The sequence below is a fragment of the Ips typographus genome, linkage group LG8 (assembly GCF_016097725.1).
Source record: "Ips typographus isolate SLU linkage group LG8, UJ_Ityp_2.0, whole genome shotgun sequence".
Classification (NCBI taxonomy): domain Eukaryota; kingdom Metazoa; phylum Arthropoda; class Insecta; order Coleoptera; family Curculionidae; genus Ips; species Ips typographus.
Window position 1 is genome coordinate 3276452 of NC_138429.1, and position 26025 is coordinate 3302476.

Genomic DNA, 26025 nt, shown 5'->3' on the forward strand with positions numbered 1-26025 from the left:
AACAAGAATTACAGTTGATTGCAAAACAGTGAATTGGTGTATTTTGTGTTGCCTAAAACTGGCGCAACTTTTAATTTTTCTCCAAACAGACGCCATCTATCTGAACTATTCTGAACTTAACTAAAAAATGACAGATCGTAGCCACATTTGACGGCCACATGTGATAACATTTGACTTTGACATTCGCAAACAAACAATGGCTGAGCAGAGCCAGTCAGTTTAAAGACGATAAGCCCTATCGATATGACTATTTGGCTCTTTTGCTAGGGTGTTTTTTCGGAAAAATATGTGATTTGTGTATAGAGTGGTTGAAAATGTGGACCCCGACAAAGACTAAGAAATACGGCGTCGGTAAGTGAGACTGCAGGCTTCTCTATTCAAATCCCAGTTTTTTTACCATTGTTTTTTTATTTCTCTTTGAAGTTTTTTATTAAAATCCCTAAATGGCTACTAGTTATTAAGTGACCATTGAAACGTGTATTTTTCAACACTCCCAAAGTGAATTTAGTAGCGTTTTACTGCTCTACAAGCAGACAAATACACAGTAGAGAATGTAGCAACAACCCTTCTATAACTTGGTTCATTTTAAAGCTGGCAGCAGTGGCAGCACACAATTGTCACTTCCTGTCTCCAATTCTTGTAGACATTTCAATATTAAATCACTACTTCCTCTTTCTGCCTGACTGGAATATATAATTGCCATTATTTAAATTATTTTTATTCTATTAGTGCAAATAAGGGTTTGTGCTTCCATAGTCTAGTTTAGTTTTACCCTTTGTTGCTTTATTTTTATTTTTTTTTTAATTACTTAAATGTGTATTTCTATTATGGTTGCAACATGCATGACTAAAACAATAGCAGATAATGAATTCAATAAAACTGCTCAATAATGACAAAATAGTTTTTAACTTAGTAACCACAATTTTGTGATAATATAATGAGATAATTTGTGAATGCCATAGGAAAATCAATCTCATAAAATCCTGAAGCTGTGGCAAAATTCTGTCTTACAGCATAGAGAAAGTTTAAATAGTCTATAAATCTTGGGTCAAATGGAATTATCTTCAGGGTTTGCAAAACTTTCTGACTAACTAAATAAGGAGGTTCATTTCATTCATTGTTACACTATCACCAAATCATTTATTATGCATTTGTTTTTATCTTAGTAAGTTTTGCAGGATAAGATAGTTGGTGTAGTAATGTATTGATAATATAATTGATATTTTTTGAAAATTTCCTTTTGCTTGAATTGAAAAGTTAGTTAATAAAAAGCAAAAACCAGTTATCAAACCATTACATCAACCACCAACTGTATCATACAATAAAGCCTTGTTTGTACTAAACTAAATATAAAAGCACTGGCTGTGGATAAACAACCTTGAGTTCAGTGTAAAAAACTATTAAACTGGTGATAGGAGATTTTATGGTTTTTATTTTATGCCTATTTATGCTGTTTATTGCCTGTAAAAATATGCACATTTTAGGTTTTCTTTTCCTTATTTTAGTTAATTTTTTTTTGCAGCCATATACAATTGGAAAAGCGATTCCCGTTTTGCATTGCCACTGGAAATTGGCGATACTGTTCAAATTCTTGAAGAATGTGAAGGGTGGTATAGAGGTTTTGCCTCTAAAAACAGAGCCCACAAAGGGATATTTCCTCAAAATTACATTTTTACCAAGGTAAATCTTAAGCTTCCTAGAATGGTCAATTAGTTAAATACATTATTATTTACAGCCTTGCAAAGTAGACAATGAAGGTCTATTTGAAAGTGTTGTGCCTCTTGATGACCCTGTGGTAAGAGAGGTTACCTTGGTGCTAAGGGAATGGGGCCGTATATGGAAAGGAATTTTTGTGGTAAGTTTTCTACACCAGAAAATTGGGAAGTTTTTAACAATGTGTATTTTTGTACTAGGAAAGGAATCAGTACAAATTTGAAACGGTGGGCAAAGTGATGCGAGATTTATTGGAATGGAGACGTCAATTGGTTTCTGGGACTCTCACACATGACCAGACTAGGGAACTGAAAATGAAAATTATTCAAAAAATTGATTGGGGAAATCGGTAAGTTTTTTTTATGTGTAAATTAGACTTTGCTCTCTTTGGATTATTAAGTGAAAGATGTTTATTGGTGGATAACAGATATTTATAAGAAAACTTGGAATTACACTAGAGTTTGGTTTGTGCTGTGTTTTAAGTGTGTTAAGCAGAGTCTACACTATTTGATGGCTTTGATTTAAAAAAACAATACATGATTGATCTAAATAAAATACCATTTATTTTCAAATAAAAAGTTAAATAATTAAGTAGAGGGAACCATTGACTTAAATACGTTAATACCTTAAAAAATTGAGCTATAATTAGGAATATACTATAAGCAGTCTCAAATAAGCTACTAATATTTAAAAAATGATTAAATACCTATAAAAAACAACATGGATATGTCTAAATTCTCATTCAAGGTTCAATTACAATATCATTAAAATAAAGCTAATATTGAAATAATTGAGTAAAATTAAAAAGTCCTTAACTGTATTAAATGCATTTCTGATACTTCTCATTATAGTATAAACTTAAAATTGGTTTACTTACTAGTTATATACAGGGTGGTTTCAGTAAACCAATACTAGTGTGCGGGACTTCTCTGCTGCTCCTTCAATAATACATTACTACAAATTAACCCTTACAACCTAATAAATTATGCACTGATTAGCTAATTCTGTGTGGAAGAAAAAAATAAAATTTACTACTCAAATAAGGCACTTCCTGTCGTTTTTGTTTTATTGTCAGATCACATATTACTTATATCACCTAAAAACTATCTAATCTGGTTACCCCTTATGCTCCATACTTAAATTACACAAGTCGACTTTTTAAGTTTCAGTTTCTTTGCCAAACTTTTCAATTTCCGGGTAAATGGGGCTCATCTCGATAGTGCTCGGCGCCGACGGTAGGTTACTGTTACTACCAAAATTGAGTCTGCGCACAAATTCGTCCAATATTTCTCCAAACACCAAAATGTTCATGTTTTGGCCCAACAAGTGCAACAGCAAAAAGTCACCAACCTGCAAGTGTTATTAACTGAGAAATCTGGCAACAATTCAATTTTACTACTTTTATCTGTATAAGTCCATAAAGAGATCAAGCCGATTAGAAATTTTGAGGTCACGTTTCCCTACATTTACACTCACCTGGGTTTTTCTTATTATCGTATCCACGGCGTTATCAGACCCGAAGCGGAATCTTCTCTTCAGTATCGTCTCCCTTGTACTGGGTAGCAGGATAACGGCTGCGGAATAAACGATAGCCAAACCAGACAGAATCGCTATGATGATAAACCAGAACCACAGGAAAATGTAGATTTTTTCGTTTAGAATGTTTAAGGCCAACAGACAGAGGGCGTCGTGACGTTGTATGGATCCGGATGGACCAAACTATACACAAAAAACAAGGTTTTTCTAGTGTCATGAGATTTTTGTGCCTCTAACCTTATGGAACGTGCACTTGGTCATTCGAGGGAAAACCTCTACCATGGGATCCGTTCGGTTTTCCTGGTTCATGTTGGAAAATCTCACCACATCTGTACCGTAACTCATAAAAGCCCCACCAAGGAATTTGTCGGTTAGAACGATGTTTACAATCTGAAATAGGTTTTTATATGTAGAAGCCTAATAGACCACCCAACAACTGTAAAATTGTTATTTGGCAACAGCGCCTTTTTTTTAATATTGACAATTCCTGACAATTTAATGCTTATAATGAAATGTACTTACCACATTGACAAAATTCAGTGCCTCACATAAAAAGTATCCAAAAGCGTAAGTGTTGTGCTGATGCATAGTGTCCACCAAATATTGGACCAGTCTGTTTTGCCTGTGTTCCCGTTCGGCTTTTTCGCCAATCAGTAGTCCTCTAAGCCCTTCGGAAATCATGCGGATTTTGCCTTGTTCCCAGTTCTTCCAGAACCAATGCGGAATGTAGAATACTACGCCCTAACAGGAAATTTGATGAGGAGGAACAGGACCAGATTTTATTAACTTACCTGGAAGAACAAGACAAAAGGCACCCATTGATAATAGCTGTGATACCGTTTCTCTTGGTTCTCGTTCCCTAATCCAGGATGCGCCACCTCGATTCCCACCAACTTTCCCTGCTCATGCGGTAAAGTAAACGTGTACGTAATCCAACAGTACGTATTAATTACGTGAGGTGGTACTCCTCTATCGTTAATACACTGTATAGGATCACCTGAAAAAAAGTGCGTTCAAGTGACCGAAAGTGATGGTTTTAACGCCAGATGACGAACAAGTAGTTTGGTTACTTACCAATTAGATTGTTTGCTGTCACGATTATGCAGGAGAGAAACAAAATGGCCGAAGTTACTCGATAATGGGCCCGGAAGATCATGTTGTCGATCATAGCTTTGTCCACCAGGAAACGGACTTTGATAAAGCCCGCAACCGCGGACACCATTCCAAAGACGGTCATTTTGATGAGTTAGGTCTGAAGAAGAAAAATACTGCTACTCACAAAAAAAAGCACAATCTTTGCTAATAACGCATGGCACAGAGGTCAATTTAAGTTACCACTTAAACAGAACATTATTACAACAACTTTAACACCCACCAATATTTAAAACGTTTAGACATTCAAATTTCCTGCTTTAAAACACGTTCGATTGTTCTACTTTATAAGTTAGAATATCAAAGAGAGAGAGTCTTTATAACAGGATTTCCTTTGCGTTATCATATTATATTATTTAAAAAGCTTGGGTTTACTTTAAAGTTTCTAACTGTATCCGCCCTAAATATCAAACCTGATAAAAGTCAATATGTTGTTAATAGTTATCTTGTTATTGGGTTTTAAATACCACCATTATGATAGACAACCGTTCTATTGTGTTATATATGTACAGAGTGGTAAGTAAAAATGTTGATTTTTTTTTTCGATTTCTGCTACTTGATTTGAGAATATGTGTTCTGAAAAGTTTCTGTCTAAATTTTGCCGTTTTTGAGATACTTACCATTGTTGCTTCCTTGCAAATATTGAAGATTGCAATATTCAATCGACAAAATTTAGAGAGAAACTAATCAGAACAAAAATTGTTGAGACTAAGTAGCAGAATCGAAAAATGATATTTTCTTTATACAAACCCTAGGAAAAGTGCAAAAAATACAAATTTGATAAAATTTTAATGGAACACCCTGTATATTTTATGATTAGTTGATATAGCTTTTTCTTTTGATTTCAAAAGTATGTTGGCAATTAGTTTAGCCATTTTCGAGTTATTCAAATTTAAAAATTGTAAAATTTTTTACAGTTGGCATGAATAATCAAATAGACTGAACGTTATATGTCATCACGATGGTGTATTTTGACAGTTGACCAGTATATTGGTTTGTTAAATTACGTCATCGTGACGTCAAATGATAATATCTAACCATACTTTTGGCCGCATTCGTTTTGACGCTCTATGGAGCGTGCAGAGCGAGTTTAACGTTACGATGACGTATTTAGACAGTTGATCAATGTGTTTTTGACTATTCATGGCAACTGTGATTTTAAAAAACAGTAATTTTTACATTTCGTTAACTCAAAAACGGCTCGACTAAAAATGTTCACATTTTTGGAATCAGAAAAAATATAAATAAGATCACCCTGTATTGTGGTAGGTACTAAAATTGCACCTTTTGTGTGAATGTGCACTAGACATTTCAGATTAGATTTTTCTTAGAAATATAGGAAGTAATTTTTCATGAAAGGTGATTTCATTTAACTAAATCCATTGTGATAAATCACGCAAGATTAATCAACCGGTTCAATAAAGCGTAGTTTCACTATAGTTCACGGTTCATTTGTTTTGGGACTGGAATTCATGTCAAGATCTTTGATCAAATTGATCTTACACAGATGAGAAAAACTGGGCCTAAACCTCACAAACTTCTCTCTAAACAGTCATTTGTTAATATGTAGCAAATAGCCAACCAAATATGATGACGTTAATTGACGCTAACCAGACTAGCAAACAATGTTTTAAGACATGTGTTAATCGCCAATTAATTATTTATATTAACATGGTGCCATCTGGGGTTTTGTTGGCTCATAAAATGCATTTTTTGTGTGTTTTTAGTATGAACACCATTAGTTTATCTTTAAACTTACCCTTCTTCCTAAGAATGTATGGTTAATGATTGCACTCGCTGTATAAATCCCACTTTACCTTTAGAGGTTTTATCGAAAACTAGTCACGTCCACTGCAATCGAACGGTACCCTGGGGCCACTGACAGGTAATAATTCCCAGCAAGGTACGTATCATAAAACGGCCAGCCAAATACCAAGAAGACGCTTGTTGGGACAGCTGTATACAGAGGGTTGACGCGTTTAGGCTCAATATCACGCTCGTTCAGACCCTTGCTAACATTTTTCACTATTTGTCTAGATATTTGAATAATTTAAGTGAGAGTTACTAGTGGTACCAGCGGTACTCGATTTTGAACTGGTAGACTCTTTCTTTATTATTCCCGCAGCGTTGGTTTTTGCCATGTTGTCACGTTTACTAATTATATTCCCCTTATGATTGTGTCGATTGTAGTAGGAGAGCGTGTGGTATTATTTAATGTTTGCAGTATTATTAAACAATCGTTCACCAATTCGCCGGTAGTATTGAAATTATAGCGAAAGATCACAAATTTGGATTGATCTCCAATAAGGCCTTTTGTTACGTTTAGGTAGCTTTGGCAACACAGTGGCGGGTAAACCCAGTGATCTCGCTGTAGATATTGCATATCTCACTTGGAACCGGTTTACGTCCCTCTCTTCGGCAGAGTTCTTTCCACCCAACTATAGAACCAAGAATGTTGTCATTTGCAGCGTCGTCTGCACAAAAGCCCGTAGAAATGCACCTGAAGAAAACCGCCATATCTTCGCCTAAACTGTCGTTTAAAGAGTTGATTAGGTTGTGCCACTTAATTAACATTAATTGTGCGCGTTAAGTGGCACGTACGTGATCGTTTTATGAGCAATTTTCTATCATTTTTTCGCCTTGTAAACGAGTTTATGAAAGTAACATTTAAAAAGTCCTTAGAACTAGTTGTATAAGTTATAGTAGAATGTAAATCTTGTTACCATCAGTTCATTCAGAAAGTTCTAAAAAACCTAGTCCAGAACGGCCAAAATTAGTCAAATGAGCCAAATGACAGATTTTTTATCCCTTTTCTAATGGCAATTTAGTGAAATTGATAAGAGTTTTAATAAAACAAGTTACAACCCTTAAAAAACTGAAAAAATTAAATTTTTGATGAAAAGTGCAATTGTGGCAATTTTGTATTTTGCCCCCTATGCACAGAAAAGGGCATATTTATATCAAAGAACCTTAAATTAGGTGAATAAAAGCACTTTAAAATGTTCCATTTTTAGGTTTAAAAAAATTGAAAGAATTAGAGTTGTTTTGACCCATTTTGTAGTATTACTATTTTGTTCTATATGGAACCATATCCATATTTGCTCAAGTTATTGTTATAAATTAACGCACGATTTTTGCCACACACCATTATTGGTATTGGCACCAATTAGTATGTATACGGATACTGATAGTACGGAATAACTCCTCAAACGTTTTTCCAATACGTCGACTAGTAGATAATGTCCCCGTTTTTCCGTTATACATGCACATCAAAGCAACAATGATTGCAAAACTATTTTTTTCGTTGTGTATCATTGTGTAAACACCAGTATAACAGACGTACTTATTTTAAAAAGTGTGCTAAATTGTGAAATTTGGAGATATTCACTGTTGTCCCAAAGTGGTGTGTGGTGGTCGAACTTTATAACGGCGTAAATTATGAAATTCAAGGAAAGAAAGTTTTTTAAAAGTATCGTTCCCAGGAAGAAACATTTTTGTTGTCTGTTTCCTGTTTACAGGTATGTTCATGTTTGTTTGCATCCAAAGTTACCATTTGCTGGTGTAATAGCATTTTGTAGTTCGTTTTTCATAGAAACTGATAATTTATTTTTTCAAAGAAGCTACTGCCAGGTCAGGTGTTTATCATACCTTATCTCTCTTGAATATAAAGGGAATATGCAAAATTACAACTGAATCGTGCAAAGCTTGACAAATTGTAATGTCTGATTACAGCAAATTCAGAGTTGCGATGACCTGAGATGGTCAAGGACAAAGGACTTTTACGGTTGACTTAATTTAATTTTTTTTTATTACTTAAATCCAAAAATTCTGTTTGAAACTTCGAAGAATTTTGCCGGAGAAAGCGTTTTGTACCTACTCGGTATGACAAATCTGAATCTTTTGGTGCGTTTTTGTATTGTTGTTGTATCATTTTCACCTTCTTATTACAAATCTTTAGAATTATTATAATATTTCTTTGGTCTTTGGTTTGATTGACAGATTACAATATGTCAGAATAGGTGATGATTATAAGAGCCCATTTTTTGCTCTTATTTTAGTCAGAGTTAATCGAAAACGTCATTAGTCTCTAATTCGTTGTTTACGTTATGATCTTGGTGAGAGTTTGCATAGTTTTATTGGGGTTTTAAGCTATTTCCCGACATTTTAGGTCATTTTGACGTGAAATTTGCCTGTACGTTTTATAAGAGAGTAAATTCGATTCAATCGACCCTTATCTATCAAGTAGAGTATAAGTGACATTATCTGACAGTTGGACTTATTATAGCTTTATCATATTCGGTATCAAAGTTACTACTGCTCGGATCATTTTAGAATGGTAAACAAAAATCACGCATTATTAACAATCTACATGAATGTTACGTATAGCGAATAATTAGGAAGGTGGCAAGGTCAAGCCGTACGTTTCAGTCATCTTCAGACTTTTATAATGTGTAGCACACCCGTTGCCCACACTCGTTCTGAAGAATGAACGGTTGAACAATAATTGTTGCCTATAAAGTGATCGCGGCCAGCTTTTCCGCAAATTAAAACTAGTTTCGTATTGTCATTCGACTTTTATCCCACGAACGGAGCGTGACGCGATTTTTACTTACCTTTCCGTATCGGCGTCGACAACATGGAGGCCCCAATTCAAGATGTGATCGCTCGGAAGTACTCCCATGCCAAGTTTATCATGATGTGCTTTGTAAACGAGAGTGTCAATATGTATTTGCATTACAATAAAGTTAAAAGGTTGCATTCTAATCGCGGCAAGTCGCAATCGGACCAGAAAACCGTGTACGTATTTCGCTCAAGAATCAGTTTCGTTAATAATCATTTATTTCTAGTATGTTTAACTGTTTTTTTCTGGTTTCAGAAAACTGGGACTTGATTTAGTACCCCGACAAGGGGCCAATATGGTGGAGCCTGACTCTATGTCAGTGGTAGAGCTGTATCACGTTCATGTAGCTAGTGCTGAGAATACTTACAGTGTATCGGTAAGTTTTATATAAAATGCATATTTTCTACTAGTGACAGTTACCTAGTACGGAAAACAAAATCTTAGTTACAAAATTAATTAAGACCCTAGATCCATATCCAACTATATAACCATTTATTGTGTGTCTCGTTTGTTTCAAATAAACTAATTTATTTTACAGGCCAGAGGAACAATTAAAAAGAAGGAGCTAAAGAAAACCCTCACCCACCACTTGTATTTTTGTATGCGTGACTTCGGCCACCATATTGGAGAGGACACCGAAGTCTACTTTTCGTTATACGATGCGGCCAAACAAAAATATTTGAGCGAACGTTTCCTAGTCAAAATATCCAAAGAAGGCTTCACCAACCACATCGAAAAATTGCACAGTAATTGCACGGTGTTTACCGTACGTTGCACCGCTAAACTCATCAATTTGATTTTATAAACGGGAACATTTTTAGGATTTGGGCAATTCGGATTTGAACAAAGAAATATTTATAGTGGCTCATGTGATGCGAGTGGGCAAAATGCTGTACTCGGATAGTTCGAAGAAGACTGAAAAATCGACCATACCACCTCAACTATTTAAAAGACCGCACGGTATTGGAGTGCAGAATATTGGGGAATTTTTGACCAGCAAGTCCGAAGACAATGAGGAAAAGGAATTTAGCATGAAGGTTTGATATACAATATTTAATTAAGATGTTTTGTTTTGTTTAAAATTTTAATTTGGCGCTTTTTTGGGTCATTTTTCAATAACTTGAAACAACAGATTTTAATGACGTTTGAACTGTCATTGGGTTTGATTTATTGGCTTTTGGCTGATGGGAAAAATTTTGATGTTAACACACTAAACTGTACTATGAAGTGTGTGTGCAACCTAACCTAAACAATAACTTGTTTTTAAAATGTCAATAGTCCAATCCCAAAGGTAGTTGAAACTGTATTAAAATCCGTTTTAAACAGTTTTAAAAATTACCCAAAAAGTCACTGATGTACTTAATATCTGGTTTTTTCTTTACATTGCTAATTGTAAAACAAAAAACATTTCTGTAGGTTTATCAAGGAGAAGACAAAGATTTCCATCAACTCCACGAATTCATAATACGTCAGTCGGGAAAATATTCCGCATTATCCGGACCAATTAACTACGGCATAATGATCTCATTAAAAATGTTGCACGGGGAATTGAGGACTATACGCGAGGATAATCCGATTCTGTTTAAAAACGTCAGTTTGACCAGTAAATTGGGTTTTCCGGATGTTATAATGCCGGGCGACGTGCGAAACGATTTGTATTTGATGCTGGACAAGGGGGAGTTCGAACGGGGCGGAAAGTCGACTGGAAAAAACATCGAAGTGACCGTTGTAGTTTTGGATGGGAAAAAAAATGTGGTGAAAGTAGGTTTTTTATTGTTTAACACCATAAAATTAGTTCTAAAGTGTTTGTTTGTGGTTTTAGAATTGCTTGTGGGGTGCATCGGGAATTGAAGGAGTTTCAGAGTACAATTCTATGATAATTTACCATCACAACTCTCCGGCTTGGGCCGAAAATATCAGATTGACACTGCCAATTGATAAATTTGCAGGCGCCCACGTACGTTTAGAATATCGGCATTGTTCCAGTAAGTATCTTGCAAAAAATCATCATGTAATAATTAATTAATAATACATAATTTGTGTAGCTCGTGAGAAGAATGATAAAAAACTCTTTGGCTTTTCGTTTATGCGTTTAATGGACAAGGATGGAGCGGCCGTACAAGACGGCCAACACGACTTGTACATATACAAGTGTGAAGATCCGTCCAAGTTAGAAAATTGCGGTTATCTAACCTTGCCAGCCTTTGCTAAAGACTACGAAGGTGACTGACATTGGTTAAATTATAATTTTACGCTAATCATGGGAAGTTTATAGGAAATCACGAAGCTAGCGGACAATTTTCGCGAAGTCACAAAGAAATGATTTCGATTAAAACTCTGTTGTGCTCTACGAAATTAACCCAGAATGGTAATTCTGCTGACTTAAGTCTAGTTGTATTAATCTAATTAGATGATTTTAGTTGATTTATTGGCATTGTTACAATGGAAGGCCCATCCGGAGAAAATTCAAGAATCCTTACAGCGTGTCTTGAAACTTGGAGATGAAGAACTAATAAAATTCCTTCAAGACGTCCTGGATGCCCTTTTCGCCTTGTTTTCCACCGAAGACGGAAACTCGACCCCGCACAGCGGGCTGGTTTTCCACGTTTTGGTGTCGATCTTCAATTTGCTGGATGGCAGCAAGTATCAGCACTTTAAACCCGTCTTGGATGCTTACATTAAAAACCACTTTGCTGCTGCTTTAGTGTACAAGTATAACGCTTTCATCGTAGCACTTTCCAACTCATTTTGATGTGAAATCAAACTTTCAGAGGTTTGTTAACCAGCATTCAGCATTGCGCCGACAACGTGTCCGCCTTTGAAAAACAAGAACCGATTCAAAAATGTTTTAAAAGTTTGGAGTATATCTTCAAATTGATTATCCAGAGCCGGCTTTTGTTCTCGAAAGCCACCGGTGGCCATTTTGAGGACAGTTTTAGGCGGGACCTGTACTGCGTGTTTTCTAGTTTGAATGCCATGCTCAAGATTAATGATCCACATATTATAAATACCCAGGTAACTTTTGATTTTATCCCAGAGTTTAAGTGTTTAGTGACTGTTGCGTCACATCGTGATATTACAAGTTATTGCCAGTTTGACGGTTCAATAAATGTCAGGTAACAATAGTATATTATTCAACGAGCTTTTTATGATAGCCATTAATCCCTAAGGGGGATGTTTACGTCACGAGCCGCAGGCGAGGGACGCAAATCTCCCGTGGGATTAATGGCCATAAAAAACGAGGATAATACTATACTTTGTCCACGACCACTGTCCATTACCACTAATGCCAAGTGCAGGCAAATTAGAAGTTGATACTCTTTTATGTAGATAATAAATAATATAGGTAATCTCTCAAATCCGCCATAACAACTGAAATGTCAAACTCGATACGATTAGGATCGCGTTTAGAATGGCCGTCGGTGTACAAGTCGTGACAGAATTTGGGAAAAAATGGATCACGTGAACAATTTATTTACATAACTATATGGTGGCATGTGACAAACGCCACGGTGCGCACACCAGCCCTATTTCTGAACGCACCCCCAGCGTTGCCGCCTACCAAGGATATTAAACAGTCAAGGATTGCTCGATCGGCCGATTTTGTTTCCCGGCGGCGAATGAATTCTGACGTCACAGTGGGCCTTCGGGTGCACAATACGCTAAATATTCGCCCGAGATGCTATGTACGAAATCATATTCGTGAATGATCGACTGCAATCGAGCATCGCGCAAAACAATCGCGCTAACGCGAGAGACCCATGGTGACGTAAAAATCGTCACCGGCCCGAGCCGATACCGGCAAGATTGCGCTTATGGGATTAAGCACTCCTGTACTGTTTACCGTCCTTGGCCGCCTACGACCACAAGGGCACTGACGTTGTCAATGTCAACTTAAAAAACCACAGAACTAAGGACGGTCATACACCAAAAATATTTCAAATATAAATTATGGAATTTACCTAATGATTTGGCAAACTCCTGTACTGTGTTATTGCGGTGTACTTGTTAAGAAAATGGTATTCTGAATTAGCAGTAATTGCAAAGACATAAGTGGATGTCTACATGCAAGAAATACCGCATATCCATGTTTTATGCTTGGTGTGCAACCACCTTTAGGTCGAGAGGGAATAATGATCATTATTCCTCTTCATTAATCACTCTGACGCTATATGACCTTCATTTAACTTCTGTCAACACGCTGAATATTAGTACATTATTGGTTGGTCGTGGACAAAACTGTTTATGCACTCTTTTCAGAAGGAAAAAATTGCTTTATTTAAATTGGCATAAATCTCTAGATCCATTTTGATTGTGCCATAGACCTCTAAATGCTACAGTCAAGCTTTATAAAGTGTCATGAGGGCCAGAGCCCTCTACAAGTGTCTTAAACCTTCCCATAACTGTTTTAAATTTGCCAGAGGTTTATAAGACCATTTTGAATGTGCTTGAGACCTCTAAATGCTACTTAGAACTTTCTGAAAAGTTTCAGAGCCCTCTACAACTGTCTTGAACTTTCCCAAAACTGTTTTTAATTGCCAGAGGTCTGTAGGACCATTTTAAAAGTTCTAGCTGCCTTCTAAGAACTGCCAGAGGCTTTTATAGGTGTTTTGAGCTTTTAAATTGCCAGAGGCCTCTATAGAACCAGATTGAATCTGCCAGAAACCTCTAAATGCTAATGACAAACTTCTAAAAAGTATCAAAGGTCTCTACAAGTATCTTAAACCTTCCCATTACTGTTTTAAATTGCCAAGGGATTCGAGGAGGCCCATTTTGAGTTTGCCAGGGACCTCTAAATGCTAGTAACATCCTTCTAAAAAGCGCCAGAGGTAAAAAAAAAAAAAAAATCCAGAATTGCTTTTAAATTGCCAGACACTTCTAAGGGTCATCCTTGAGGATTCCTTGAAACTTAAGATAGCCATAATACTTATTATTTTTACTCCTTGAGGCTACCTTAAGTTTCAAGTAATAATTATTAATATGACCCTAAGACCATTTTGAAAGTAACCTCTAAATGCTAGTGACAACCTTTTAAAAAGTGCCAGAGGTCTCTAAAAGTGTCTTAACCTTCTCAGAATTGTTTTCATTTGCCAGAGGCCTCTAGGACCATTTTGAGAGTGCTAGAGATCTCTTAATGCTAATGAAAACCTGCTAAAAATTGCCAAGGGTCTCTACAAGAACCTTCCAAGATTTGTTTTAAATTGTCGGAAGTTTCCAAAGCGATTTTATAACTGTCAGAAGCCACTTGTGTCTAAATGCCACTGACGACCTTGTAAAAAGTGTCAAAGGCCTTTAAGTGATAACTTAAAACTATAATAATTTTAACAAATCAATCCATATCACAGTTAATCGCTGACATATTGTGACGTAACAGTCACTTAACGCTTTTGACAAAGGAAAAAAGTGATTTAAGCACATTCTATTTAAACTCTATTACAGGTGGCTCTTTTGCTAACAATTAGCGCCGTCTACGAGCAACTAAACGAAGTTCTTCCGACAATCGAATGTACCAAACTAGCTTCGACCATGTTAGATTCCATACCCAGTAACTTACCCACTTTGTTAATACAAGCGAAATTGTCTTGCGTTAAAAACTTGGTCAACTGTAAATTGTTCCAAGATGATGGTGCGTTTACACCACTATGAATCAACAAAAAAGTTGAATTTTTGTTATTTTTCAGAGTCTCGTAGTATTTTGTTGGTGAACGCGTGTAAACATCTTCGGTTTCACTTGATGCGCCGGGAGGAATTGAAACTTTGTACGGATATAATGGGAGAAATATTGGGTTTTTTGTTCAAACAAAAGAAAACCAACGAGGAACAAGGGAAAATCAACAATTGCATTCATCACGACGTGGATACGTTAAACTTGTCGATTTTAGAGGTTCTTATTCAAACCGTACTTAGTATCATAGACAAGGATTCTAAACTTTTGGTAATTTCCTTGTGAGTGTGATAATTAAAGTACTAAAGTGAGTTTTTCAGGGTTGTCTGGTGGCTTGTTTGATTGGTACTCTACAACTATTGGACGAGTTTCATTATAAACGCTTATGGGAAGCGCTGATGGGGCCAAATTACGACAGGAAACCTTTAAAAGACTTTTTGTTAAGGGTTTGTTTGCATGCACTTACACTTAAGATACTTATACCTTACAGAGTATTTTGTAGGTGTTTTTAGTGTTTAGAAATTTGATAATCTTGGAAGTTTTTCCACCCGATTGGCTGGTAATTAAAATGTTGACCAATAACGTTATCTTAAAAGCACTGCAGGAATTTGCTCAACCTTTAGCTTTTAAATTTTTAGACAGTAGAGCCGGATATTTTGACAAAGAGGTAAGATCGGTTAATTTAGCCTCGCTGTCGCTCAAAAAGACCAATTACAGCTTTGGACTAACTATTTCAATCTCTCAGTGGATTATTTAACGCAACAATCGCTACAGTTGGAGCAATTTTCCGACGTAAAACGGGAAAAGATTATCGAAAAATACGGCGACATGCGAGTCCTTATGGGCTTCCAAATTTTGTCAATGTGGTCCCAACTGGGTAATTTTCATGTTTTGCAAAAATGTTATTTGTTTTAACTGTTTTTTTTTTGCGCAGCCGAGTGCAAACTCCATTTTATTCCATCTATGGTGGGTCCGTTTCTCGAAGTAACTTTGGTACCTGAAATTGAATTACGCAAAGCCACCATGCACATATTTTTCGATATGATGGAGTGCGAACAGAGGGCCAGAGGCAATTTTAGGCAGGTCGAATGCGAGCTCATCGACAAGCTGGACATTCTAATCAGTGAAAATAAAGGAGATGATGAGTATAGAAGACTGTTTAATACCATGTAAGTTTTTTTTTTGTATTGCCTTTTTTTGTGTATAATCCTCATTGTGTCTACCATTTGATTGTTTATTGCTTCACAAAGGGAGCATCTCAGTACTGTGTAAGTAACCTTTTACAGTATATTCGTACAGAGTGGTTATGCTTTATCTTTTTCAATTTTTAAATGTGTAATAGTGATGGTAAATTGGTATTATTATGATTAAAGGACCGAGTTAAAAAAAAAAACACTTAATATTTTATAGTAGCGTGACTCAAATTGGTTGTACAGGGTTGATTCTATATTTAGACAGTTTGTATGTAAAACTGTTAAATAACCAGAAAATTATTATTGAAAAAAAAAATTGCTTAAATTTAACTTACTACTTAATAGTTTGCAGTAACATGCTCTTAGAATGTTCTAAAAGCTTTTGGAATCTTTTGAAATCTTTGACGGTACTAGAAATTGTTGGAAGCCTTTAAATGGTTTTGAAATCTTTTGAAAGCTTCTAGACTAGGTGAAGAGCATTTTAGACCGTTATAAAGCCTTTTGGAAGCTTCTATGCTGCTCCAAGAGCATTTGAAAGCTTCTAGAAACTATCTTGAAAACTATTGTAGTTTCTATAGTGTTTTGTAAGCTTCTGAAATCTTTTAGACTGTTTCTAAGCTTTTAAACTGCTCTAGAATAATACGGAATATTTTCGGCTGTTTTGAAATTCTTTGAAAGCTTCTAGACTATTTGAAGAGCATTTTGGACCGTTACAAAGCCTTTTGGAAGCTTCTATGCTGCTCCAAGAGCATTTGAAAGCTTCTAGAAACTATCTTGAAAACTATTGTAGTTTCTATAGTGTTTTGTAAGCTTCTGAAATCTTTTAGACTGTTCCAAAGGCATTTGGAAGCTTCTAGGATGTTTCTGGAGCATTTGCAAGCCTCTAGACACTGTTTTGGAAGCTTTTAAACTGCTCTAGAAGCATACGAAAGCTTTTAGACTGTTAAACTATCTTTAGCTTGGTTAAAAGCAGCAAATGTTTAAAATGCAGTCTCTGATATTTTCCAAATTTCCGGAAAACGGCAGAAAATAATTCAACTTTTTGCAACCAGGGGGTCTATTTTCGACCATACGCAACTTTAGAAACGTATGAAAATTATACGCAAATTTTCAAAGAAGCTTTTTGATAAAACGCATTATTATATCTACATTTATACGTAAATTAACGTATGATATCAAAAATTGACCCTCAGGGCTGAATTGAGCCAATTTGAGACTCACTGTATACAAAGACTATTTCTGTATAGTACATTCTGAATATTTTACAGTTTGTTGGACCGAGTGCAATCAGAAGATCCTACATGGAAAGAAAGCGGCTCCGCTTTCATTAGGTCCATAACGAGACTGCTGGAAAGACTTTTAGACTATAGGAATGTGATACAGGGGGACGAAAACAGGGATAAACGCATGAGTTGCACTTTCAATTTACTGGTAAACCACTTGAAACTTTCTAATTTATTTTGTGTAACGCGGAACGTTGTAGAATTTTTACAAAAACGAATTCAACCGCAAAGAAATGTATTTACGGTACATTTACAAGTTGCACGATTTGCATTTGTCCGCGGAAAATTTCACCGAAGCAGCTTTTACCATGAAATTGTACGCCGACCAATTGTCTTGGAATCACAATCAGATCGTTTCCGATCCGAATTATCCCAATCACACCGAGTGTCAGGTGAAGGAATTGCTGTACAGGCAAATTATCAATTATTTCGATAAGGGCAAGGTAATTTCGTGTGCAAGAAATGTTAACAAAGTTAATTAATGTAAATGCAGTGCTGGGAGAAAGGGATTCCGCTACTGAAAGAGCTGGGCAACTTATACGAGACCATGTTCTTTGACTATAAACAGTTGGGGGATATTTTGAGGTGTCAGGCAACGTTTTATGACAACATTTTGACTCAACTTCGACCCGAACCGGAATATTTTCGGGTCGGTTTTTATGGGCTCAGTTTTCCACTGTTTGTTCGGGTAATTATGATTATTTTACGGTGGTGGTGGTTGGTTACACACTGTATATGTGGGATATAAATGGGTTTTAATAGTGGACGTACACTTCCAGAACAAACAATTCGTGTACAGGGGTTTGGAGTATGAACGAATAGGCGCTTTCACTCAACGTTTACAGACCGAATTTCCATCCGCTCAGATTTTAATGAAGAACACTCCGCCCGACGATAGTATTGTCAATTCCGACGGGCAATGTATGCTTTTTCACCTATTTTAGGAAGGAAATACTAAATTCTACTTTTTATACAGTTATACAAATTTGTAACGTGAAACCCATTCCGGAAATCACGCCCATCACCACTGCCAATGACATTCCAGAAAAAATAGCCCGGTTTTATCATTATAACGACGTGAGGAAGTTTCAGTGTGATCGACCGGTACATAAAGGAATTATAGACAAGGAAAACGAAATTAAGGTATGCAACTATCATAGTTCATTACACGTAAATCTAGTTTTACACTGAATATTTCCAATGCGATAATTGCATTCTAAAGTGATAATTGCATTTCGATAATTGCACTGTACGTATCTATAACGACTGCATTGTTGTAGAGCCTATTGCTAGTATACTAATTGTTGTCTTTGCGCAGTTTTTTGACTTTTTATAACCAAACAATGTCAAACGCGATGTCAACAATAATTAATGAACGGTTTGGAACTTGTTCATTGAGCTCCATTGAGCAATCTATAGTTGCAGCAAAACCAAAACATTTTCTTTATTCGGGAAATATTCCCCAAAATTACATTCGTGCCTTAAAAATGACCTGATAATTCTGCGTTCAAACTTGTTATCTCTTAACTGCATTCGGTCATTTTCATATTTTTTTCTAAAAAAGCCCTCCACCTTCGGTGTCGGGCTCTTTCGCCAAAAAAATATGAAAATAAACTCATGCAGTTAAGAGATAACCAGTTTTCATGCAAAATTATCGGTAATTTTTATGCACTTGTGCAATTACCCCCGAATATTTCCCTCATGTGTTAAATGTCCCATATGAGCAGTGCATTTTCACCAGAATGACAGCGATAATTGCATTCTAAAGTGATAATTGCATTTCGATAATTGCACTGTACGTATCTATAACGACTGCATTGTTGTAGAGCCTATTGCTAGTATACTAATTGTTGTCTTTGCGCAGTTTTTTGACTTTTTATAACCAAACAATGTCAAACGCGATGTCAACAAAAATTAATAAACGGTTTGGAAGTTGCTCATTGAGCTCCATTGAGCAATCTATAGTTGCAGCAAAACCAAAACATTTTCTTTATTCGGGAAATATTCCCCAAAATTACATTCGTGCCTTAAAAATGACCTGATAATTCTGCGTTCAAACTTGTTATCTTTGCAAACTGCATTCGGTCATTTTCATATTTTTTTCTAAAAAAGCCCTCCACCTTCGGTGTCGGGCTCTTTCGCCAAAAAAATATGAAAATAAACTCATGCAGTTAAGAGATAACAAGTTTTCATGCAAAATTATCGGTAATTTTTATGCACTTGTGCAATTACCCCCGACAATTCCACTCATGTACAAAAAATGCCATATACAGGGTAATTCAAATTCGACCCTCACCATTGGGATCTCAGAAACCATAAGAGATACGAGAAAGTTTAAATTGGGGCAAAGTTGCGCAATTTAAAGCTCAACCAAATGCTGTTTTAAAAATTTCGATTTTCCGAGTACTTCCGAAAATATCCGAAAAAAACTGAAAATTTCATTTTTTGTTTTTATTTATTTCTAACCTTATTTGAAGAGATATCCCAAAACTAAAAGCATCTTTTCATTGCCACTTTTTCCTAGCTATTCGATGATGGATTCAAATTTGCCACACGACCTTTCGTTTTCTGTCAGTCATCATCAACTTTCTTTTTTCTTATGGGCGCCATATTGGATTTTTAGCCCACCAAATAGTACGTTTTATTCTGATTTTAGTGATGTATAATAACTTATGATTTGCTTCATAAATAACAAAATAATTCAATAAAAACTATTTTTACTTTAGTTATTGGCTTTGAGTTAATGGGCCGTTTTAAAAAATGTCATTGTTTGACAATACTTGTCAAACACGATAATTCGGACGATCATTAGAGCGCCAATCATAGTTAAAAATGTATCTAGAAAAGAAACCCCCACAGAAAATTTATTATTATACAAGCATTGCTGAACTATTTAGGTTAATCAGAAAAAGAGATTTGTTAGCATTATCTCTAACTTAAAAGGCTTATTTATGTTTCCAAGAGAAAGATCATCATTTTAGGAACTTAATTTTTTGCCAAATTTCAATTTTTTATAATGTTAAGTGCAAGTTTATAGTTATTTATTTTGTGAGAAAGCATTTTTTATTCATTCATATTTATTCGAGTGAATAAACCGGTTTAAGTCACGTGTCTTATACAGTATTTTATTAAATTTCGACTTCTTATGTTAAAAAAAAAACTAAAATTACAGTTCTATTAAATTTGCACCGCGCCCCGTAGATGTAACATTGATGTTTGTTTGTTTACATCTGTAAATAGGCGAATGTCATTCAGAGTGATTTAATAGTTGCTTTGCAGCAAGTGACTTAAACCATTTTTTATTCACGAAAAGAACAACCAGGTCCACAAGCGTAGCGAGTGGCCTAAGCTCTTCGAGTGAATAAACCGGTTTAAGTCACGTGTACACCTTTGTGACTAAGTATGTTCAGGCCAATTGCGTGTGACAAGTACTACCAAGTAATCTTCATAGAACGTCTCATTAACTCAAAGCTAACTAAGGTAAAATCTCTAAAAGCTCTAATGATCGTCCGAATTATCGTGTTTGACAAGTACTGTCAAATAATGACATTTTATGAAACGACCCATTAACTCAAAGCCAATAACTAAAGTAAAAATAGTTTTTATTGAATTATTTTGTTATTTATGAAGCAAATCATAAGTTATTATACATCACTAAAATCAGAATAAAACGTACTATTTGGTGGGCTAAAAATCCAATATGGCGCCCATAAGAAAAAAGAAAGTTGATGATGGTTGCCAAAAAACGAAACGTCGTGTGGCAAATTTGAATCCATCATCGAATAGCTGAGAAAAAGTGGCAATGAAAAGGTGCTTTTAGTTTTGGAATATCTCTTCAAATAAGATTAGAAATAAATAAAAACAAAAAATCAAATTTTCAGTTTTTTTCGGATATCTTCGGAAGTACTCGGAAAATCGAAATTTTTAAAACTGCATTTGGTTGAGCTTTACATTGCGCAACTTTGCCCCAATTTAAACTTTCTCGTATCTCCTATAGTTTCCGAGATCCCAATGGTGAGGGTCGAATTTGAATTACCCTGTATACGACATCAAAACACGGTTTGCTATCGGCTAATAAGGAAGGAAGAGAGTTTGCTAGCGGATAAAAAAATCGGATAAATTTTGCTGTTGATTTCATCCATAGATTTCATCGTTTCCACGGATTTTCACTACACTTCTATTGTTGCAATGTCTCACCTTGAGATTTTTGCTGGCACTGTCAATTTTGATTTTTGTTCGTATTGTTTTGGTTATGGCTCGCTTCGGATAGAGTTCTACTGCAGAAAATCAAAAGAACCAGAAAAATGTATTTCTGCCAGTACAAGGCAGTCGCAGTCTTATTATATTATTGATTATATTCATGGAATTGTCTTATCAAATACCATTCGAGCTCAGATTTTTACCAGGATAATTTTTCCGCTTGTCTTCTCATACTTTCTTTATGGTACAAAACTCGACCTGTTTGGCAAAATCACTCGAGCTGCGCTCTCGTGGTTTACAGTAATACATTTTACAGACTTTATGGATTGAACGTACAGTTTTGGAGATTGCCGCACCTCTGCCGGGTATTCTCAGATGGTTCGAGGTGATCGATCGACAAACTGAAGAAATTCCGCCAGTTCAATACGCTTGCGAAACAATGCAAAACGTTGAGAACGAACTGAGGCAACTTATAACGATTTACACGCACGAACCAAAGAGAAACTTGAACCCGTTTACGATGCGATTACAAGGCATTATCGACGCCAACGTTCAGGTTAGGCTTTTTGCTATTTAAAACGCGATAAATTGCTTAATACCTATCCTTAGGGAGGATTGAGTAAGTATCAACAAGCGTTCTTTACCAAGGAGTTTGCCAAGATGTTCCCCGAACACAAATGCTACGTGAATATGTTGCAGGAGTTGATTTTAAACGCTACCAGAGTACGTTTTGTGACTTAACCTCCAATGTTTTAACTCATTAGCTGTATTGTTAGGTTATTGAAGAAGGTTTGTATCTTCACGGAAAGTTGGCGCCATCCAGCGTACAGCCTTTGCATCAACGGTTGATTGAACGGTTTTTACAGCTACGAGAAAGTCTGGGTGCTTTAAGTTTGCACACCACCAACAGTATTATTCAGTAAGTGTTTGCAACTTCTGAAGGCGAACTCTGTAACGAATAGCAAAGAAATTTCATGAATTTATCTCTCTTGGAGCTATGAAATTTTGTATTTGTCAATCTTTCTTTTCCGTCGTCTTCCAAAATTCAAATATTTTGTTTTTTAACCTTTATGCCCGTCAGGGCATACAAGGTTGGGTTGGGGACCAATTGATTATGTTTGCACCTCCCTTTCTTTGTTTTTGAGTTTTTAATTAAAGTGTTAATATATCTATTAAATATTGTTTTTAAGGTGTAAGCGGTTCATGATGGAATGGTTGTGTTATGGCTATTTGGGTTCCATCACATCCATAAATCCCATCGTACTTCCTCATTAAAATGGATAAAAATTGGTAGCATGTTTACAAGAAACTGAAAAATATGAATGGTCTCACAAGAAAATAAGAAACTTAAAACTGAAGAGACAACTAGAGTTATATAAAACCAACAACAATAATGGCAACGAAACGGGCTATTTTATAATGCAAATTTTGAAATCTACGATTAATTATTGAGATAAAGAAAGTAAAAAGCGTAAAATTATTCAAATTATTGTCATTGGTACTTGTCATTAACCTTGAATAGAAACAAGTAAAAGCAATAGATTTATTACTAGAAATTAGTCAATGTTTTTAGGAGGTTCCCCGTTTTCTGTTGATGGTGTCAGCCGAATGTGATAAAAAATAGCTTAGAGAGTACCAACAGTTAGTAGAAAAACATTTTCTTTCGTGTCTATTTCTATGCGTTTTCTATATTTCCTACATTGTTACAGAGTTCGCCTCCTGGTCATTTAAACAATTTAATTTAACTTAAACCTTGACTATAGCACTCCATTGCCACCGGTCCCATCGGAAAAACGTCTAATGACAGAGAACGGTGACAGCAATCGATCATCGAACTCTAGCGGCAACTACGGTCATTTGATCGAACATCAAACGATGGATTACGAAGGAATCTACACTAAATCACCGATGGACGTGCACTTTACACAAAGTTTAGAACGGCCGTTACTAAATCGAGAAAATTTGTCGTTGCCAATGGGCGTGGCTCCGCCCATTCCACAACGGGAGTGCCGCCCACGATCGCAAGGATTCAATAACGCCAGTTTTTCGGATCTCCGGACGCCAACCAGAACTCAAGTGGAATATAATGGCGGCAGTTTACCGTCAATGAAATCTCGGTAATTATGCAACATAATCTAATTAAATTGGCTTCAGCCTATACTTTCAGAGACTCGTCGGATTCGTGTGACGTGCCCTTGCCGCCCAAACCCACACATTCCCGTGAACGGTCGTTGACGAAACCGCCCTCACCGAGACTGTTACGTCACGCCATGTCCATGACACCGACTGACGGTGTCCCCTTAAGAAACTCATGGCCCGATTCTGGCATAGAAGAAGCTCCACCCTTACCACCCAGATCGCACAGTATGTTATTCATTTTTTTTTTTTGAAGCAATCAAAAACATCAAATTGCGTTTTATCGTGTTAAGCAAGGTTGGTTCTAAGAGTGTAACTGGTAAAACAGGAATAACTGGCTTTAAAAAATGAGAAAAATCATGTTTTTTTAAATGGAACCAGATTGTCTTAGATTGTGAAAAATGGATACTTTTTGTAATAATCATAGGTTATATCCCGAGACGATCAAGTTTTATCGGGTAAACTGTGCATAGGTGATTTTTTGCAAAATTTTGCTTGGAAAATGATTGAGACTAAATAATTCGACGATTTTCCAAAGAATTATTTAGTCGAAACCACTTGCCTAAAAGAAAAATTTTGCAAAAAACCTACCAATGCACATTTTACGTGATAAAACGTGAACGCCTAGGGGTATATGTCAAGATTTCCTGAAAACTCACATTTTAATTTATTAACAAGAAAACACCTTAGTTAGAACACAAATACTAAACTAAACGTGATGAAATTAATGATAATATTGAACTCACCCTAGCAGACGACAGATTTTCGTTCAGCCATGTATATTTTTGTTTACATTTCAGATTGACAATCAGACGTCATAATATTTTAATTTATGTAATTTTTTAATGGAAACTACGTTATAGTGATTTATTAATTGTTAATATTGAAGAAAATAGCTTAAATTTTATATGTGTCTAAATCCCGTTTCGTTTAATATCAAATGTTCTTCAAAAAAACGTATTCGAAAAAGGTAGGAGGTGTTTATTCAGCGTAAAATTTTAGCAACTAGGGATTTATTCAGTATATAACGGCTCTTATTGGTCCAACTTGAATTTTATTGGCTGCTAGTACAATGAGGGAAATAGTCACAAATAAACGACAAATGTCAAAGTTCGTGTTGTACCACCCTGTACTCAAAATAAAAATTTACACAAATGTAAATTGCTTAACAAATATTCGCTTCGTGTAATGATGGCTTAATAGTAATTTTTTAAATTGATTTAGCGCCCGATAAACGAGTACAATCTCTGGGATCGGATCCGCCACCTAACATTCCAAAACGTGGACAGAAAAAGACCACTCACTCGGTGTGCAGCGTTGATTATTTACCCCTCGACGACAGGTCTGTGGTGGTAAACGAAGGAGATTTATCGGGCAACGACACCAAAGAATTACGCGATTCCGGCATAAGCATAAACGAAAATAGGTAGAAAATCAAATTACTCGAATTAATTCGAGCTTCAACTCGCCTTTTTCCAGTACAAACATGAACAGTTTCAATAACCATAACAGTAGTTGTTATGAGGACTTTGAGTTACGACCGCACTCATCTGAAACAAGCATTCAAACGCCTGAACAATGCGATACCAAAGAGGAACATCCACCACCAATTCCACCAAAAATCGGGGGCAATCTCAATTCTAGTCTAGATTTTGGAGGTAAGTTTAACTGAACTGCTGCTGGTAATGTTGGCTTTAGGATATCTCTTCTAAAAATCAATTTTTCAGTTTTTTTCGAGTATCTTCGGAAGTACTCAGAAAATCGAAATTTTTAAATTCCGAATTCCGTTCGAATTTGAAGTACTCTGCAAAATTATAATATTGTTAAGATTTTTGCAATTGCAATAAAAATCAAATTTTAATTCTTAGGTAGTTTAGAACGTTCATCGCGATCCAAAGACAGGCCAGACTCGGACATAGTCACACCACCTGAAAACTACTCTCAACCAAAATTACAAAATACCGCAGCTGACGACAAATGAATCGCTAGGGAATAAATCTAATCTTAATTACACTAATTAAGAACTATATGACGTATATTAAGTCTAGAAAAAGTATTAATAAGACATGCTAAAAAAATCCTCGGGACTTAGCTAATATTCTAAAACAAAGATATTATTTCATTGAGATTTTAATTAAGCGAAAAACGTATGTTTTGTTCTGTTCTACAGGGTGATAACATTTTCCAGTCACCTTGGCATCAAAATTATTTTTATCAAAACAGTATTTTCCTAACAAACATCGAAGTTTCCATTGTAAATAGTATGGTGCTATTTTGTTTATCTATCAATTACATAATCGACCTATATTATACTTACTTCATTCTTTGTACCTACTTGTAGCTCTATGTATGTTGAATTATTGTATTCGGGTGAAAAAGAGATTTCTAGTTTTATAGAAAATATTTTGATGTGTACTAGTCATATAATAATTACGGATATTGTCATTGTGGATCTAATTTTAACTAGTTTAAGTGTGTAACAATGTAGTGAGACCATTAAACCTATTTATGAAACCAATATCACTT

General features: G+C 35.7%; 2 protein-coding genes across 6 annotated transcripts; one reads left to right on the forward strand and one right to left on the reverse strand.

Moving 5' to 3' along the window:
- Nucleotides 1–188: 188 nt before the first annotated feature.
- Nucleotides 189–26017, forward strand: spg (dedicator of cytokinesis spg). Of its 4 annotated transcripts, XM_081984715.1 has the most exons (33): nucleotides 189–351; nucleotides 1523–1680; nucleotides 1736–1855; nucleotides 1914–2062; nucleotides 9278–9398; nucleotides 9561–9788; nucleotides 9844–10059; nucleotides 10439–10783; nucleotides 10845–11007; nucleotides 11068–11244; nucleotides 11298–11390; nucleotides 11443–11734; nucleotides 11794–12037; nucleotides 14462–14648; nucleotides 14704–14957; nucleotides 15008–15133; nucleotides 15190–15354; nucleotides 15405–15564; nucleotides 15622–15856; nucleotides 15938–15955; nucleotides 17149–17311; nucleotides 17364–17606; nucleotides 17657–17851; nucleotides 17943–18084; nucleotides 18140–18306; nucleotides 21680–21919; nucleotides 21973–22086; nucleotides 22140–22282; nucleotides 23127–23480; nucleotides 23531–23727; nucleotides 24724–24925; nucleotides 24979–25157; nucleotides 25368–26017. In XM_081984715.1, exons 1-33 carry the CDS (start codon nucleotides 315–317, stop codon nucleotides 25478–25480), a joined length of 5940 nt encoding a protein of 1979 aa, XP_081840841.1. In that variant the 5' UTR covers nucleotides 189–314; the 3' UTR covers nucleotides 25481–26017. The 4 variants fall into 4 exon arrangements, with proteins under 4 accessions (XP_081840841.1, XP_081840842.1, XP_081840844.1 ...); XM_081984716.1 differs by lacking the exon at nucleotides 15938–15955; XM_081984718.1 differs by lacking the exons at nucleotides 189–351; nucleotides 1523–1680; nucleotides 1736–1855; nucleotides 1914–2062 and adding an exon at nucleotides 7749–7919.
- On the reverse strand, nucleotides 2254–6506 carry Inx3 (innexin 3). 2 transcript variants are annotated; one of them, XM_081984742.1, is made up of 7 exons: nucleotides 6219–6506; nucleotides 4324–4501; nucleotides 4041–4246; nucleotides 3772–3990; nucleotides 3487–3639; nucleotides 3190–3432; nucleotides 2254–3063 (listed from the first exon to the last, which is right to left on the reverse strand). In XM_081984742.1, the coding sequence occupies exons 2-7, from the start codon at nucleotides 4484–4486 to the stop codon at nucleotides 2872–2874; spliced, it is 1176 nt and encodes a 391-aa protein (XP_081840868.1). In that variant the 5' UTR covers nucleotides 4487–4501; nucleotides 6219–6506; the 3' UTR covers nucleotides 2254–2871. The 2 variants fall into 2 exon arrangements, with proteins under 2 accessions (XP_081840868.1, XP_081840867.1); XM_081984741.1 differs by having other exon boundaries at nucleotides 6161–6506.
- Nucleotides 26018–26025: the final 8 nt, after the last annotated feature.

Excerpts from the sequence above, each read along its gene's own strand:
- Inx3 (XM_081984742.1), bottom strand. The coding sequence starts at position 4,486 with ATGACCGTCTTTGGAATGGTGTCCGCGGTTGCGGGCTTTATCAAAGTC. Across the intron at positions 4,247-4,323 it reads GACAGCAAACAATCTAATTG|GTGATCCTATACAGTGTATT; the intron begins GTAAGTAACCAA and ends ACTTTTTTTCAG. Across the intron at positions 3,064-3,189 it reads CGATAATAAGAAAAACCCAG|GTTGGTGACTTTTTGCTGTT; the intron begins GTGAGTGTAAAT and ends TAACACTTGCAG.
- spg (XM_081984715.1), top strand. The coding sequence starts at position 315 with ATGTGGACCCCGACAAAGACTAAGAAATACGGCGTCG. Across the intron at positions 1,856-1,913 it reads TATGGAAAGGAATTTTTGTG|GAAAGGAATCAGTACAAATT; the intron begins GTAAGTTTTCTA and ends TTTTTGTACTAG. Across the intron at positions 17,852-17,942 it reads GTTTTCCACTGTTTGTTCGG|AACAAACAATTCGTGTACAG; the intron begins GTAATTATGATT and ends GTACACTTCCAG.